We start from the raw sequence: 16,571 nt of genomic DNA on the forward strand, positions 1-16,571 counted from the left end.
TTCCTCCCGGCCTCAGAAGGAAACAGAAATGACTCCGTGCACTGCAGATGAAACGAGCAGCGCTGGCTCCACCACGCTCACAGAATGTTTCATGTCTGCACCCACCAGGGTGGGACACTCAGGGCTCTGTGTGCACCCACCAGGGTGGGACACTCAGGGCTGTGTGCACCCACCAGGGTGGGACACTCAGGGCTGTGTGCACCCACCAGGGTGGGACACTCAGGGCTGTGTCTGCACCCACCAGGGTGGGACACTCAGGGCTCTGTGGGCACCCACCAGGGTGGGACACTCAGGGCTGTGTGTGCACCCACCAGGGTGGGACACTCAGGGCTCTGTCTGCACCCACCAGGGTGGGACACTCAGGGCTCTGTGTGCACCCACCAGGGTGGGACACTCAGGGCTGTGTCTGCACCCACCAGGGTGGGACACTCAGGGCTCTGTGTGCACCCACCAGGGTGGGACACTCAGGGCTGTGTGCACCCACCAGGGTGGGACACTCAGGGCTGTGTCTGCACCCACCAGGGTGGGACACTCAGGGCTGTGTGCACCCACCAGGGTGGGACACTCAGGGCTCTGTGGGCACCCACCAGGGTGGGACACTCAGGGCTGTGTGCACCCACCAGGGTGGGACACTCAGGGCTGTGTCTGCACCCACCAGGGTGGGACACTCAGGGCTGTGTCTGCACCCACCAGGGTGGGACACTCAGGGCTCTGTGGGCACCCACCAGGGTGGGACACTCAGGGCTGTGTCTGCACCCACCAGGGTGGGACACTCAGGGCTCTGTGGGCACCCACCAGGGTGGGACACTCAGGGCTCTGTGTGCACCCACCAGGGTGGGACACTCAGGGCTGTGTGTGCACCCACCAGGGTGGGACACTCAGGGCTCTGTGGGCACCATTCTGGGAGAACAGGTCAGCCCAGAGTCCCTCCTGGCAGCGCCTTCAGTCATCCATCCCAACATCACAGTCAAAGCAGCAGGCACCCAAAATGCACCTATGCTCTCTCCTCAGGTCCCTGTCACTGCCACATCCCACAGCTCTCCCTGTCCCTGGGCTCTGCCCAACCTCACGGGGCTGCTCAGGGCTGCAGGAGGAGAGCCTGGGCTGCTGGACCCAAACCTGGGCTCATCAGAACCTCACAGGGCTGCAGGAGGAGAGCCCGGGCTGCTGGACCCAAACCTGGGCTCATCAGAGCCCCACAGGGCTGCAGGAGGAGAGCCTGGGCTGCTGGAACCAAACCTGGGCTCATCAGAGCCCCACAGGGCTGCAGGAGGAGAGCCTGGGCTGCTGGAACCAAACCTGGGCTCATCAGAACCTCACAGGACTGCAGGAGGAGAGCCTGGGCTGCTGGAACCAAACCTGGGCTCATCAGAGCCCCACAGGGCTGCAGGAGGAGAGCCCAGGCTGCTGGACCCAAACCTGGGCTCATCAGAGCCCCACAGGGCTGCAGGAGGAGAGCCCGGGCTGCTGGAACCAAACCTGGGCTCATCAGAGCCCCACAGGGCTGCAGGAGGAGAGCCTGGGCTGCTGGAACCAAACCTGGGCTCATCAGAACCTCACAGGACTGCAGGAGGAGAGCCTGGGCTGCTGGAACCAAACCTGGGCTCATCAGAGCCCCACAGGGCTGCAGGAGGAGAGCCCAGGCTGCTGGACCCAAACCTGGGCTCATCAGAGCTCCACGGGGCTGCATGAGGAGAGCCCAGGCTGCTGGACCCAAACCTGGGCTCATCAGAACCTCACAGGGCTGCAGGAGGAGAGCCCAGGCTGCTGGAACCAAACCTGGGCTCATCAGAGCTCCACGGGGCTGCAGGAGGAGAGCCCAGGCTGCTGGAACCAAACCTGGGCTGATCAGAGCCCCACGGGGCTGCAGGAGGAGAGCCCAGGCTGCTGGAACCAAACCTGGGCTGATCAGAGCCCCACGGGGCTGCAGGAGGAGAGCCTGGGCTGCTGGACCCAAACCTGGGCTCATCAGAACCTCACAGGACTGCAGGAGGAAAGCCTGGGCTGCTGGAACCAAACCTGGGGCTGACCAGAGCCCCACAGGGCTGCAGGAGGAGAGCCTGGGCTGCTGGACCCAAACCTGGGGCTGATCAGACTGAACAAGACAGCAAGAGAAGCCCTTGCTCAAAGAAGGCAATGGAGGCAAGGAAAAGGAGCATTGGGAAGGTGCAGTCACAGAGAGGGGATGCTCCCCAGCCCCTGGCCTGCAGCCTGGTTACCTCCCTGCACACAGCAGATGGTGTAAAACGTGACTGTTTTCATGAACTTTAACAATCCCCCAAAATTAAAGGCAGCTGCAGCTCACAGAACATCACACTTCTAAGGTGGGGACTGGGACCAATTATGTTGCAAGAGAACATCCTTGGCTGGAGGGGAAGAGTGGCAGAGAGTAAATAAAACTGTTCTGGGGAGATTGTGTCTCCCAGGCCAGCTCGAGCCCAGCTCCATCCCACGCATGGAGCAATGACATTCCTCTGGTCGGGCGTCCTTGAAAACCACTCTGCCTGCCTTCTAAGAATAACCCTGGGCTTGCCAGGCCACAAAAGGGAGGAATCCCTCACAGATCCCCTTCAGTGACCCAGGAGGTTTGTACTGAGTTGGTTTTGAAACGACACAAGCACAAAGACCCTGCCAGACAGAGGAGAAGCCAACGTGAGCAGGGCCTGGGAGGGGCTCAGGGAAGGTCCCGTCCCTCCTGGCAGCAGGGGCAAGAACTGCTGCTGTGAGAAGGACAGCCAAGGGGAAGAGGCATGAAGAAAGAAGTCTTGGCTTCTTGGCAAAGCCTGACACAGAGGAACAGCCCCAGTTTTGGCAACCAGGTAGGAAGACAGACATTTCCTCCATCCCGATCCTCTGCAGGTGACATTTTCACACAAGCCACTTGTTTACACAACAAGCAGATGCTCTTTTCCCCTAACTTAACCATCTAATGAAGCTGAGCAGAAAGAGCCCGTGGCTGGGAAAAGATCCTTCAGCAGGAGACACCCATGGCTGGGTCCCAAACACCGTGGCTGCTGCTGTCCCCAGGTGCTCCTCAGCAGAGATTAATCTAATGAGCATTCCCAGCGTGGGGCACAGCTGAGACCTGGAAGTGACAGCTCCCCCTGCCCCCGAGGAAGCTCTCTCAACACATGATTTATTTCCTCTTTGGATCCTACAGAAGACACAAACTTTCCAATTTCAGTTATCTTAAAAAAAAAAAAAAAAAAAAAGAAAATAAAAGAGATACATCACTTGCTCCAGTCAGGCAAGGCTTAATTTGATCAGGCACTTAAACAAGGTGACAGAGAAGCTTAACTCAGTGTCCTTGAGTGAGACAAGAACCAGTCCAGAACCCTCAGCAAGATCACAGCTGGCACACGGAGCAGGCAGCAGTGGGGATGACAGGGCACGACGAGGACAGGGAGATGTTCCCTGCCTGCAAAGGCCTCTGGTGAGGAGCAGGAGCAGCAGGTGGGTCTGGGCAGGGCAGCAGGGAGCTCTGCCTTTCCAGGACTCAGCTGCTGTCTCCTCTCTCAGACTCCACTCACTGCAGGGGCAACGTGCAGCTCCAAGGGGAAACTCCACCACAGAGACTCCAATCGACCACAGAACCTCCTCTGTGCTCCCACCTTAAATTCATAAACTCTGCTCCCCCTCCAGCCCCCCACCAAGGGGGAAAAACCTTTCTGCAGCATCTCCCTGGCTCCTCAGCCCCCGCAGGCTCCCTGTCCCCTGTCCTTCTGGGGGTGCACAAACGATCAGAGTCTGTGCCCCAGGCTGTGGGACAGCCCAGCCCCAGCCCTTGGGGCAGCACTGCTGGGCTGTCCTGGATCCATCCCCACCCCTTCCAACTGGAGCAGCTTCCCCACCACGCAGAGGTTTCCTTCCCACTGATGTCAGCTTACTGTGCCTCCCAAGGGCTGAGATGGAGCCTCCTGGATTTCTGCTCCCAGCTTGCCTGGAGCAGAAACCTTGGATCTGCTGTCTTGGCCAGCAGCAGATCCAAGCCTGGGCCCAGAGCTGGAAGCTGTGAGCTGTGCCCCAGGGGCCAATCCTGTTGGCAGGGGCTGCTCAGGACAGGAGGCAGATACACCTGAAGGGGTGGGATCTGCACCTCAGCGAGCCAAGCTGTGCTGCCAACCACCAGCTCCTGCCCCTGCTGGCCCAGAGCACAGCCCCTCGTGCCACACACCTTCAACAAGGCACCAGCTCCCAAAACACAGCCTCAACGTGGACCTGGAGGGGCCCCACTGCCATCCCCTCTCAGCTTTTCCATCACCTCCGTGAGCCCCGCCCGGTGCACACCTGGCTGCTGCCTCTGCTGGCCCCAGGGATGCTCACAGAGCCCCCTCACAGGCACCTCCCATGAATCACTGGGTTCTGCAAATTAATGATGGAGCAAGGGCAATTAAAAGGGAAGAAAGCCAGGGTAATGCATCATAAAAGGGGCTTTATTCTTTTATTTTGTCAATTGCAATTTAGATTTAATTATTTATGGTAATACTTCAGAGTGTGCTAGTAAGGCTTCTATACGGTGATTTATAAAAGGAAGGAAATGTAAGTAATAAGTAATGTTCCCTGCCCTTAAATCTCTGCTGGGGTGGAGAGAGCCATGCACCAGCCCTCTGTGTATGCAAAGTGCCAATTAGCAAAGTGCTACTGTAAAACACAAAGGTTTAATCAATGAGGAAAATCCACTTGAAAACAGCGAGCGTGCTGATTCCAGTCAGAAAAAATGGCCCCATTTCCACGCAGAAAATGGCTTTTAATGTGCAACTGAGGAGCACTTGGAGGGGGCACGAGGTTCCTGGGGGGGCAGAGGGAGCTGACCACTGCCCTTGGCCAAGAGCAGCTGTGCCCTGCACACCTGGGCAGGAGCAGCTCCTGCCCAGCCACAGGAGGGACACACAGAGTGGGAGGTTTTAGGGTTCTCACTCATTTGCACACACAGAGTGAGAGGTTTTAGGGTTCTCACTCATCCTGCACTCACAGAATGGGAGGTTTTAGGGTGCTCATTCATCCTGCACTCACAGAGTGAGAGGTTTTAGGGTAATCCCTCATTTGCACACACAGAGTGAGAGGTTTTAGGGTTCTCACTCATCCTGCACTCACAGAATGGGAGGTTTTAGGGTGCTCATTCATCCTGCACTCACAGAGTGAGAGGTTTTAGGGTAATCCCTCATTTGCACACACAGAGTGAGAGGTTTTAGGGTTCTCCCTCATTTGCACACACAGAATGAGAAGGAGGTTTTAGGGTAATCCCTCATTTGCACACACAGAGTGAGAGGTTTTAGGGTTCTCACTCATCCTGCACACACACAATGAGAGGTTTTAGGGTTCTCCCTCATTTGCACACACAGATTGAGAGGTTTTAGGGTTCTCCCTCATTTGCACACACAGAGTGAGAGGTTTTAGGGTGCTCCCTCATTTGCACACACACAGTGAGAGGTTTTAGGGTGCTCCCTCATCCTGCACACACACAGTGAGAGGTTTTAGGGTGCTCCCTCATTTGCACACACAGAATGAGAAGGAGGTTTTAGGGTTCTCACTCATCCTGCACACACAGAGTGGGAGGTTTTAGGGTTCTCACTCATCCTGCACTCACAGAATGGGAGGTTTTAGGGTGCTCACTCATCCTGCACACACAGAGTGAGAGGTTTTAGGGTTCTCACTCATCCTGCACACACAGAGTGAGAGGTTTTAGGGTTCTCCCTCATCCTGCACACACAGAGTGAGAGGTTTTAGGGTTCTCATTCATCCTGCACACACAGAGTGAGAGGTTTTAGGGTTCTCACTCATCCTGCACACACACAGAGTGAGAGGTTTTAGGGTTCTCACTCATTTGCACACACAGAGTGAGAGGTTTTAGGGTGCTCCCTCATCCTGCACACACAGAATGGGAGGTTTTAGGGTTCTCCCTCATTTGCACACACAGAGTGAGAGGTTTTAGGGTGCTCATTCATCCTGCACACACACAATGAGAGGTTTTAGGGTTCTCACTCATCCTGCACACACAGAATGGGAGGTTTTAGGGTGCTCATTCATCCTGCTCACACACAATGAGAGGTTTTAGGGTTCTCCCTCATCCTGCACACACAGAGTGAGAGGTTTTAGGGTGCTCCCTCATCCTGCACACACACAATGAGAGGTTTTAGGGTGCTCCCTCATCCTGCACACACACAATGAGAGGTTTTAGGGTGCTCCCTCATTTGCACACACAGAGTGAGAGGTTTTAGGGTTCTCCCTCATCCTGCACACACAGAGTGAGAGGTTTTAGGGTTCTCCCTCATCCTGCACTCACAGAGTGAGAGGTTTTAGGGTAATCCCTCATTTGCACACACAGAGTGAGAGGTTTTAGGGTGCTCCCTCATCCTGCACACACAGTGAGAGGTTTTAGGGTGCTCCCTCATCCTGCACACACAGTGAGAGGTTTTAGGGTTCTCACTCATCCTGCACACACACAATGGGAGGTTTTAGGGTGCTCATTCATCCTGCACACACAGAGTGAGAGGTTTTAGGGTGCTCCCTCATTTGCACACACAGAGTGAGAGGTTTTAGGGTGCTCATTCATCCTGCTCACACACAATGAGAGGTTTTAGGGTTCTCACTCATCCTGCACACACAGAGTGAGAGGTTTTAGGGTGCTCCCTCATCCTGCACACACACAATGGGAGGTTTCAGGGTGCTCATTCATCCTGCACACACAGAGTGAGAGGTTTTAGGGTGCTCCCTCATTTGCACACACACAATGAGAGGTTTTAGGGTGCTCCCTCATTTGCACACACAGAATGGGAGGTTTTAGGGTGCTCACCACGAAGGCTTTATGGCTCTGGGTGTGTGAAGAGGAAGCAGCAAGGCTTGGTGCTGTGCCCAGCTCCATCAGCAATTTGGGAGCTCTTCCTCCCCCCAGACTCATCTCCAGGCCTCATCTGTCCCTGCTGATGGCTCCTCTCAGCTCCAAGGGGCACATTTGGCTGTGCAGCTCCTGGGGAGGCCTCCCCTAACCTCCTGCAGCCGTGCCAATTCATGGTACTCACACAAACAGCACAACTCTCAAGAAAAGGATCATACTTTCCATTTCATGACGCCACTGGAAATAATCATGGAATCAGTAATTTCCAGCTCCATGGCTGCCTTTGACCATAAGGAGGAAACAAAGAAAATGTCCATATTCAACCAAAGAGAAAAGAGAAAGAGCATGCCTGTGTCACACCTTTCAATTATTGTTCTCTCAGCTTCCCAAGGAGGAACAGCGGGCAGAAAGCAGTGTGGTGCTTTGGATTTTTAATTTAAATGGCAGCTTCCTTTAAATAGAATGCTCCTGCCACAGAAAGATTTAAATCACTGCCTGAGATCAATTAGCCTGGGAAAGAAGGGAAGTATTTTAATGGTCCTTTGATTGCAGAGGCCACAGCTCCCCCAGAGCTGCACTGGGAGAGGAGGCCAGTCCCAGCCCAGGCTCTGCTCTGGGGTCTGCTCCCTGCCACGCTGGGAGGTGATGACTCCCAAGCCACTGTCCCAGGGGTTTCCCATCTCTCTTCCCAGCACGGGAGGGGCACCAGCACCGTGTGCCCGGGGGGCTGCAGGCCTGGGGTGAATCAGGGCAGAAACGGGGTCGGCGCCGTGGCCAAATGGAAGCTGGCCAAGGGATTACAGGAATGTGACAGAGCCCGGGGCCATCTGATGGGAGGGGACACTGTCAGAGCAGGGACAGCTCCTCTGACAGGCTCTGCAGCTGTGGCAGACAAAGCTGTTTGCTGTTTGCTCGGTGGGGAGCAGCTCGGGTGCTGCTGGCTGAGCTGGGGCGGCCCAGGAGCCCCTCCAAAGGAGGAACCATCACTCACTGCCCACTCATCCTCATCCTCAGCAGGCTGGCAGCACCAGCTCCAGAGCGACTCAGACAGCTGGTACCAGGCAGCCCCCCCACGGGCACAGGGCACGGCGGTGCTGGCATGCTGCAGGTCAAGAGCAGACACAACATCTGGCCCAACATCTGCACAGCAAGCAGGTAAGAGCAGCCCCGGCCCGGCAACCTGCAAAGCTCCTGCACGGACATCTGTGAGCAGCCAGAGGGAAAACAGCACAAACCCTCCCAGCTGAGGATCCAAGGACACTGCAGAACTACAGGAGAGAGAAACTTGGCTGCAAGCAGCAAGGTGTGTGCAGAGCAGTGACAGATTTCAGCAGGCTCAGGCCACACCGCTGGTGCCTTCTGTGGCTGAGCAGCAGCAGCCCTTCCTGAGGGCACACTTGCCCCACAAGGCTCTGCAGCAGCCAGGCAGCACGTGCTGGCATCTCCCAGCTCTGCTGGAACCTCTGAGCACACCTCACCCCAAAGAGGAGGGACAGACACGAAGTTTGCTCCTTCCCAGGCAAATGAGAACCACAAGAGAACGGAGGTCCCTCAGCCGTGGTCTGGAGAAGCCTTGATGCTGCCGTGTCCCTCTCAGCACTGAGCACACAGGCCTCCTGTGCACTCAAAATTCAAATGCACCCCAATTTTCACAGGCACCCATCGGGGCTCTCCTTGTACAGAGAGGCTGCAGCACACCTGAGCTCTCCATCCACGCCTGCAGAGCTGCAGTTTGCTTTGCAAACTGATTTTGCCAGGTGTTGTTACAGGAAACCAGTGGCAAGAACAAGACCCTGGAGCCCTGACTCCAGATTTCCAGTGATTCCCCACTCCTGACTCCACTGCACCAAGAGCCAGGGATGGAGATTCCCAGAGCCCACCTTCCCACAGCCACCCTGAGCCCCCAGAGCAGCACCCACTGACTCTGGGTGCCCATGAAGACCCTGCATTGGCTCCAACACTAACCTAGGATAAATCCCTGGATAAATCCCAGGGCAGTTCCCTGCCACACTCTGCACTGCTGCTGCCACTCCAGACAGCTCGGGCTGAAGCTGTGGGTCTCCTTCTGGACACAGTGGAACCATCTGAGGTGCAGACTGACCCCAGCCAACACTTCAGCCCATCATGAACCTCCCGGAGCCCAGCTCACTCGCCAGGCTTATGAAACCAAAAAAGAATAAAATACAACATTATCTTTCTGCACGTGAGTGTTTCTGTCTGCAAAGAGGGATTAAGCATGGACCCAGCAAAACTCAGAGAGAGGCAAGGGCAGGCACATCCCCCTCGCCTGCTGCAGAGAGGACAGAAAGCCCCGTTCCAAAAACATCTCCCAGCAACAAAAGGTCGCGGATCCATTCAATCCCCGTCATCCTAATAAACCCTGATAACCAAGTGATTACGTGAAAAGCTGTCAGGGGCTCTGCTGACCAGAGCAGCCCTCGCACCAGCTTCAAGCAGCTTTGCTGGGGAGGAGAAAAACCTCATAATTCAATCAGCTTGGAAAAGTCTATTCCCCACTGATCCCAAGCGATCAGCCTTCATGTCGAAGGAACATTACACTCAAGTCGCTGAAGATTTTCACTTCTTTTTTTTTTCCTTCCCCTTTTCATTTTTTAAAGCAGGAATTGAAAGGCAGCAAAGATAAAAACTGTGTTGGACTGGAACTGGTTCACTCAGGGGAAGGAGAAACATAATACTCTTTCTTGAAATGCTGTTTGGAATCCAACCCCAGAAAGTAACCTGCCAACATCACCAGTGCCTGACAGACCCCGAAAGGCAGGAGCAGGAGGGGACAGTCTGGGTGAGCTGGGGCTGGGAGAAGGTGGGGAAGGCTCTGGCAAGAGCTGTCAGGCAGCTTCCCCCCTTCTCTCCAGCTCTTTGGCAGCCTTGGGGGCAGCCTGAAACTCAGAGCAGGCTGTGAGGAGCCAGCAGCCCTGAGTCCCTCCGAGGCAGGGCTGGGAACAGTGGGAAGGCACCGGTGGAGAGTCAGGGGTGTTGGGAAATGAAATCCATCAGCTCCTGGGCTCCACTGCTGCAACAATGAACAGCAGGGAGAGGAGAGGGGCACAGCAGAGTCACTCACTTTCAGCGAGGCAGTCCATCAGCAGCACGGAGAGGACATTCACGAGGGAGAGCAGCGAAGGCATTCCAGGGCTGGGAAGGATCCTCATCCTCTGCAAAGGCCTCGGGCCCCAGCCGGGAAGGCTCCGGCTCAGCGGGAACTGCGGCGTCTCCCCAGCCTTGTCAGCACCTGTGGGGCACAAAGGGACAGCTCTGAGGGGCAGGGGCTGGGCAGGGGCTGGGCAGGGGCTGGGCAGGGGCTGGGCAGGGGCTGGGCAGGGGCTGGGCAGAGCCCCAGCGGCCACGGCAGCGCATGGTCCCTGCAGGGGCACGGGCACCTTCCCCAGGGTGGCACTGAGGGGTGGCACTGAGCACCTGCCCGGCTCCATGGGCCAGCCCCATGGGGGGAGCCCAGCCCATGTCTGAAGTTTAACCCATCAGGTTCTCTCCCTCCCCAGCACAGGACCCAAGGACCCTCTAAAAAGGAGATTTTTCCAAATCAAAGCAAAGCTGAAACCTCACACGTGGAAAACCCAGCAAGGAAGGCAACACATCCCCCCCAAGGGAGATGCTCCTGCCCAGACAGGCTGTGGTCCCCCACCACAGCAGCCCTGACCCCGAGCCAGGTGTCCCTGGGGGTGTCCCAGAGCCCCTCTTGCACAGGAAACACACACTGGAAGGGCTCCAGCAAGGCTGGGGTTGCAGCAGCCGCTCTGCACGTCTGAGAGCCCCTACCCCATCAGTGCCTCAGTTTCCCCACCTGCAGCACACAGAGGAACTGGTTACTGAGCCACACAGAACTGGAAGAGAGAATACCTGGAGCAGGGGGTGCACAGCTGATCCTGGTGGATCAGGCACACGCAGCCTCCACAGGAGGTCAGAGAGATTTTCTCCTGACCAGTTCTGCCCCGGACGTGGCAGAACGTGGCAGCAGGACAGAAGGAGCAGATCAGCAGGGCTGTGGCAGGGCAGATCCAGCTCAGCAGCAGCCTGCTCCCCTCACCCTGCCAGCACATTTCCATGGAGACAGCTCCTGGCTCCAAAGGGAGCTCCCTGCTCCCAGCTTTACCCTGATCCCTGAGCAAAGCTGGAGTGGCATTAAGGCAGCTGTGCTCTCAGCCACCACCCCAGTGCTGTGTGCCAATGCTGGGAAACGCTTCCCTCAGTCACACAGGGCAGATCTGCCCCAGCAGGGCTGAAAATGGAGTGGAAGCTGCAGCCTCAGCCTCCTCGCAGGGTCGGCAGCTCAGAGTTTCCACCAGGCAGACTCTGAGCACGGGAAAATGGCCAGAGCTGGGCAAGGATCTCTCAGATCTGACAGATTCCTTCCCACTATCGTTACTCCAATTAGAAATCAAACCCAGGGTTTATCACCTTCTGGAGGAAAGCCAGGTAGGAGATATTGTACACTGATCAAAGCTCTGAGAGGACTAAGGGGATGGTGAGGCTGTTTAAGCTCTCTGACACACGTCGGGGTGGGAGACGGTCGGGACAGGCAGCCTGAAGGGGCATTTTCATCTTTTTCTGTCCCATTACCTCTCCAAGGCTGAACTGTGCACAATTAAAAGAAAAGCCAGCATAAACAAGAAGTCCCCATACGTACTCAGCCCTAAAGAACAACTTTTCAGAGAGAAGCTTTGGACTTTGAGGATTACAAAGCCTCTGCTGTGTGCTCTGTGCCAGCCCAGATCCAGCGTGCTTCAGCGCCGGCTCACGACAAACGAGCACAAACACTGGAACAAAAAAGAGAAAAAACCCTGAATCCTATCACTGGGAACCTCTTCAAATGTTTGTTCTAGACACACTTAGAGAAACACAGCGAGGCTCCAGCCAGCCCTAGCTCGGGGTTCACAGGGTTCCAGGGCACGGAACAACACCTTGGGGTTTCTTTTGTGGCTCTCAGGGGCGAGCAGAGAGTGGGAACAGCGTGAATGGCTGTGATGGGAACTGTTAATTAAACTGGGGATGTGGCAGCGATGCCAGCACAGCACAGAGCTGAGCTGCAGCTCCCTGGCTCTCCCCTCTTCCTCCTTCAGTCACGCAGCTCCCGTTCCCACCAGCGAGGCTGGCGTTGGAGAGAGCAAGAATGCTCCCAACTATTTTAGGTGCCTATGTTAAAATAAACCCCAACAAACCACGCTGGCTCAGCCACCATTTCAGAAACTCCTGTTTTCCTTTATCAGAGCAGCAGATCCACCCCCACCAGTGCCAAAAGTGCCACCAAGCACCTCCTTGAGCCTCGCGTGCTCCCCAAGCACGGCACCAGCCATCTCCCACAGCTGAGAGCAGCCAAGAGAAGCAGCACATGCCCAGAGCCCCCCGGGATGGAGCTGAATGTCAGGGAAATGTTCTGCCTCCCCCAGAGAGAGGAGCCTGGCAGGGCCGCCCTCCCACACCCAGCAGGGCTTTTCCTGCCCTGTAATGGGCTCTGAAGGAGAAGGTCTGGAAAAGGGGATCCAGAACAGCTCCAAGACGAGAGGAGGAGATGCCAGAGGGTGACACTTCCACTCCAGTGCTAATGTGCTTCCCCAGCCCCTGACGGAGACAGAAAGTGCTGGCAGAGATATTAGGACATGTCAGCTTCAATCCAGCAGCTCATCCTTCAGAGCAGGTCCACCCCTGCTGTCCCCCTGGATGAGGGATTGTCAGGACAGCAGGATGTGCACCCACCTGGCTCCCCTGAGGACAGGGAGGACAGGCTGGGGCAGAGCTTGCTCTGCTTCCTTGGCAGGGCCCTGGCAACAGGAGCAGACTCATCCCTGCACAATTCCTGCCCCCAGTGCAGAACACCCTGCTGGAGCTGCCACAGCGAGGCTGGAGCCCAGTGGGAATTGTCCTGATGAAAGCCCAAATCCCAGGGGCTCTGCCACCCCTCCTCTCCCCTCCTGGGGGCACAGCTCACCTTGCTCTCTCTGGAGCAGGTTTGCTCACCCCTGCCTGTCTGAGCAGCCAGCCAAGCTCCTGGCACCAGCCAAGCCAACATAATGGCACTTTTCCTGTGCCGCTCCACAGACCTGCAAAATTCACTAAATTCTCTGGCACAGGATCCCCTGCAACACAAGCAAACCACCTAATAGACCTCAATCCTTGCTAAAGAATGCAATTAAGTGAAGCCACGGCCCCCAGTGGGGTCAGATTTGTGCTAGATACGGTCACATTTCAGGAATAAGATTAATTCTTACAGTAAAGGAGCTCCTGTAAGACACTCATTCTTGTGTGCTGCCTAATCTCCAGCTCTGAGCAAGGCCATGTGTGCAGCCTGCAAGCACCGAGCACGGGGCCTGGCAGAGCTTTATTAAAAATAACAAAACTGAGACGTGTTTGCAAGGAGCAGCTTCCCAGGGCAGCTCCTGCAGCTGGGAGCCAGCCAGGACCCAGGGGAGCGAGGCACAGGGGTGAAATGCTCTGAAGCACCCACATTTCTTAAGAGCTTAAGTTCCCCTGGGAGTCAAAGGGACTTAACCTAAGCTGCTAAGATGCTTTTGAAGATTTTCCCCCCAGCAAGTCCCATTTCAGAGGGTGCTGGACACCCAGCTCCCTTAAGCTGCTTTGGGTGTGGAGGGGATGCAGGAGGGGTCTGGTGCCCTGTCCTCACTGCTCAGAGAGGGAAAGGGGGATGCAGGAGGGGTCTGGTGCCCTGTCCTCACTGCTCACAGGGAAAGGGGGATGCAGGAGGGGTCTGGTGCCCTGTCCTCACTGCTCACAGGGAAAGGGGGATGCAGGAGGAGGGGTCTGGTGCCCTGTCCTCACTGCTCAGAGAGGGAAAGGGGGATGCAGGAGGGGTCTGGTGCCCTGTCCTCACTGCTCAGAGAGGGAAAGGGGGATGCAGGAGGGGTCTGGTGCCCTGTCCTCACTGCTCACAGGGAAAGGGGGATGCAGGAGGGGTCTGGTGCCTTGTCCTCACTGCTCACAGGGAAAGGGGGATGCAGGAGGGGTCTGGTGCCTTGTCCTCACTGCTCAGAGGGAAAGGGGGATGCAGGAGGGGTCTGGTGCCCTGTCCTCACTGCTCACAGAGGGAAAGGGGGATGCAGGAGGGGTCTGGTGCCCTGTCCTCACTGCTCACAGGGAAAGGGGGATGCAGGAGGGGTCTGGTGCCCTGTCCTCACTTGTCAGAGAGGGAAATGCTGCTACAAGCACAGGGGCAGACACTGGGACGGGGCAGAACAGTGCAAGGGTTTCCACAGAAACACAGAATGCCTTGGGCTGCAAGGGACATTAAAGATCACGTTGTTCCAACCTGTCAGTGACAGGGACACCTTCCTCTAGAGCAGGCTTCTCAGAGATGGCCTTGAACAGTCCCAGGGACGGGGCATCCACAGCCTCTCTGGGCTACACTTTGCCATATGTTACTTGTTCTTAGCCCCCACGGAGCTGGTAATTGAAACATTTGCTCTGGGTTTGAAAAAAATCCAGGAGGGAGGAACCATGCCTTCATTTCAGACTCATTACAATATGACAACCTGGAAAAATAAACCAGCAAAAGAAAAAAGCACTCGGGCTTCTTTTGCGTTTCACCTGCCTGCGAGAAGGAGAAGGGCAATTTTAAAGAAAGTCTCTGTGAAAAGTTCCACCAGGATCTGGGAGATGATTAAATATCTTCATTTCCAGCAGCTGCTGTGGGAGAATTGCTCCCATCAGACACATCAATGGAAGCAAACACCTTGCAGGCAGAGGGCTGCACTGAGGGCTCTCCCTTGCAGCAGCAGCAGCTTCGTTGGTGCTGCGCATTAACAGAGGTCAGTGGGTCACTCCATTTCCTCCCAGCAACCTCTCTAAAGAGAGAAGGAAAAGCTCTTAGCACAACCACCAGCTCATTTGTCACCTCCCCTGGGGAGGGCAGAGATGAAATCTGAACTCACTGCCCCGCAGCTCCAGCCTGCTCCTCCCCAGCACCCTGGCCTTGGCAAACCCAGCCTGGCAGGGCTGGGACAGGGACCTGCCCAGGAGCCCCCCGGGCTGTGCTGGGGATGGGGAGGTGCCCAGGTGCCCTGGAGCCCTGCACAGCCCAGCCCAGGAGGTGCAGGATGGTTTGGGTGGGCAGGACCCCAGAGACCCCCGGGCTGTGCTGGGGGTGGGGAGGTGCCCAGGTGCCCTGGAGCCCTGCACAGCCCAGCCCAGGAGGTGCAGGATGGTTTGGGTGGGCAGGACCCCAGAGACCCCCGGGCTGTGCTGGGGGTGGGGAGGTGCCCAGGTGCCCTGGAGCCCTGCACAGCCCAGCCCAGGAGGTGCAGGATGGTTTGGGTGGGCAGGACCCCAGAGACCCCCTTGTTCCCCCACAGGCAGGGATGCCACTCAGGGGTCAGGGCACCCAGGGCCCTCCCAGCCTGGCCTGAGCACTGCAGGGATGGGCAGCCACACTCAGGGTGCTTTAGGTGCCAAGCTCCACCAGGTGTGCAGATCTCAGAAGAGGCCTGATCCTGCCCAAAAAAAGGAGGTGATGGAGCATTTCCAGAGCAGTGCCTTGCACCCCAAAGCTGCTGGACACAGTTCCTCCTCTGGGCTTGAATGCAGCTCCCCAGGGCACTCCTGAGGCAGGCCAGGGGTTTGGCAAACACAATTAGAGCCGGCAGCAGGGACCTTCAGAGTGAAGCATGGCTGTTTATCTATCACCGAGTTACTTAGATCTTAAAAAAATATTTACAAGAAAGAGGCAGAGTATTATCTTCCATGGGGAAACAAACACAGATGGAGGAAAAAAAAGAGCTTTGATCAGGACTGTCTCGGTCCTATTCGCTCTTTTCATCCCCAGATCTCCAAGTGCTTTAATATGACAGCATTATCCCTTTTTACAACGTGGGAAACCAGAGGAAACTGCACACCAAGACAGCTTGCTGTGCCTGCACGTACACACACACACACAGAGCCTCTCTCCCCCTCCTTTTTTGCCCTGTGGCATTTCTGGTCCTCCCACGTGTGTGAAGTGCCCAGCTCTGTCCCCGAGGGGCACAAGGGGCATTTTGGGGCACAGCTGTGTGGGTGCTCCAGGAGATGCTGCTCCCTGCCCGGGGTGTGATGGCACAGCAAGGGTTAAGCTGTGGTCACTGCAGGACAAAGCACAGGGAGAGCTCCGGGCTGGGCTGGTCAGGAGGAATTAATTTCCCTGCAGTGACAGCTGTGACAGGCAGGGATGTGTCAGGAGCGTTCAGCAGGTGCAGCCCGGCACGGACAGGGCACAGCCCGGGGAGGAGGAGGAGGAGGAGGAGGAAGCACAGCTCCCCTGGCCTGGCTGCACCCTGCTGAGGGAGCCCACCCACAGCCCAGGGAGGACCCCAAAGCACCCCCTGCTCAAAGTCCAGACAGAGGCACCCCAGAAGCACCAGGAGCCCCAGGAGCATCCTCGTGGAGCGGGGCAGAGCAGGAGACGTGGCTCTCTGCAGGGCTGGGCTCTCCTCCAGGGTGCACAAAGGGAAGGATCTGACCCGGGGCCCCCCTGCCCTCCCCTTCCCCTCTCTCCCACACAAGCTCTCCCCATCCTTCAGCACTTCCCAGCAAACCAGCCCAATCTCTGCGAGCCGTCAGCGAGATTGCCTTGTGGCTCAGGGCAATCCTGCACGTTTCTCCTTCCCTGCCTCTGAGCTTTATTTATTTATTTAGGAAGTCATTCATCATTAGGCCCAGCTCAGCTGCCTGACAGACTGGGAGCTCCTCAGGGCACAGACTGCATCCCTGTGTGTCT

General features: G+C 56.6%; 1 protein-coding gene across 12 annotated transcripts in view; it reads right to left on the reverse strand.

Annotated features, from left to right (window-relative positions):
* The window catches only part of PTPRS (protein tyrosine phosphatase receptor type S), a 138,120-nt gene that overhangs the window by 92,325 nt on the left and 29,224 nt on the right, over positions 1–16,571 (reverse strand). For all 12 annotated transcript variants that reach the window (XM_059870191.1, XM_059870190.1, XM_059870187.1 and 9 more), the window contains exon 2: positions 9,918–10,085. In XM_059870191.1, coding sequence (XP_059726174.1) covers positions 9,918–10,005 — 88 coding nt within the window. In that variant the 5' untranslated portion in view covers positions 10,006–10,085. The remainder of the gene's footprint in view (positions 1–9,917; positions 10,086–16,571) is intronic.

Source organism: Haemorhous mexicanus, chromosome 29 (assembly GCF_027477595.1).
Source record: "Haemorhous mexicanus isolate bHaeMex1 chromosome 29, bHaeMex1.pri, whole genome shotgun sequence".
Lineage (NCBI taxonomy): Eukaryota > Metazoa > Chordata > Aves > Passeriformes > Fringillidae > Haemorhous > Haemorhous mexicanus.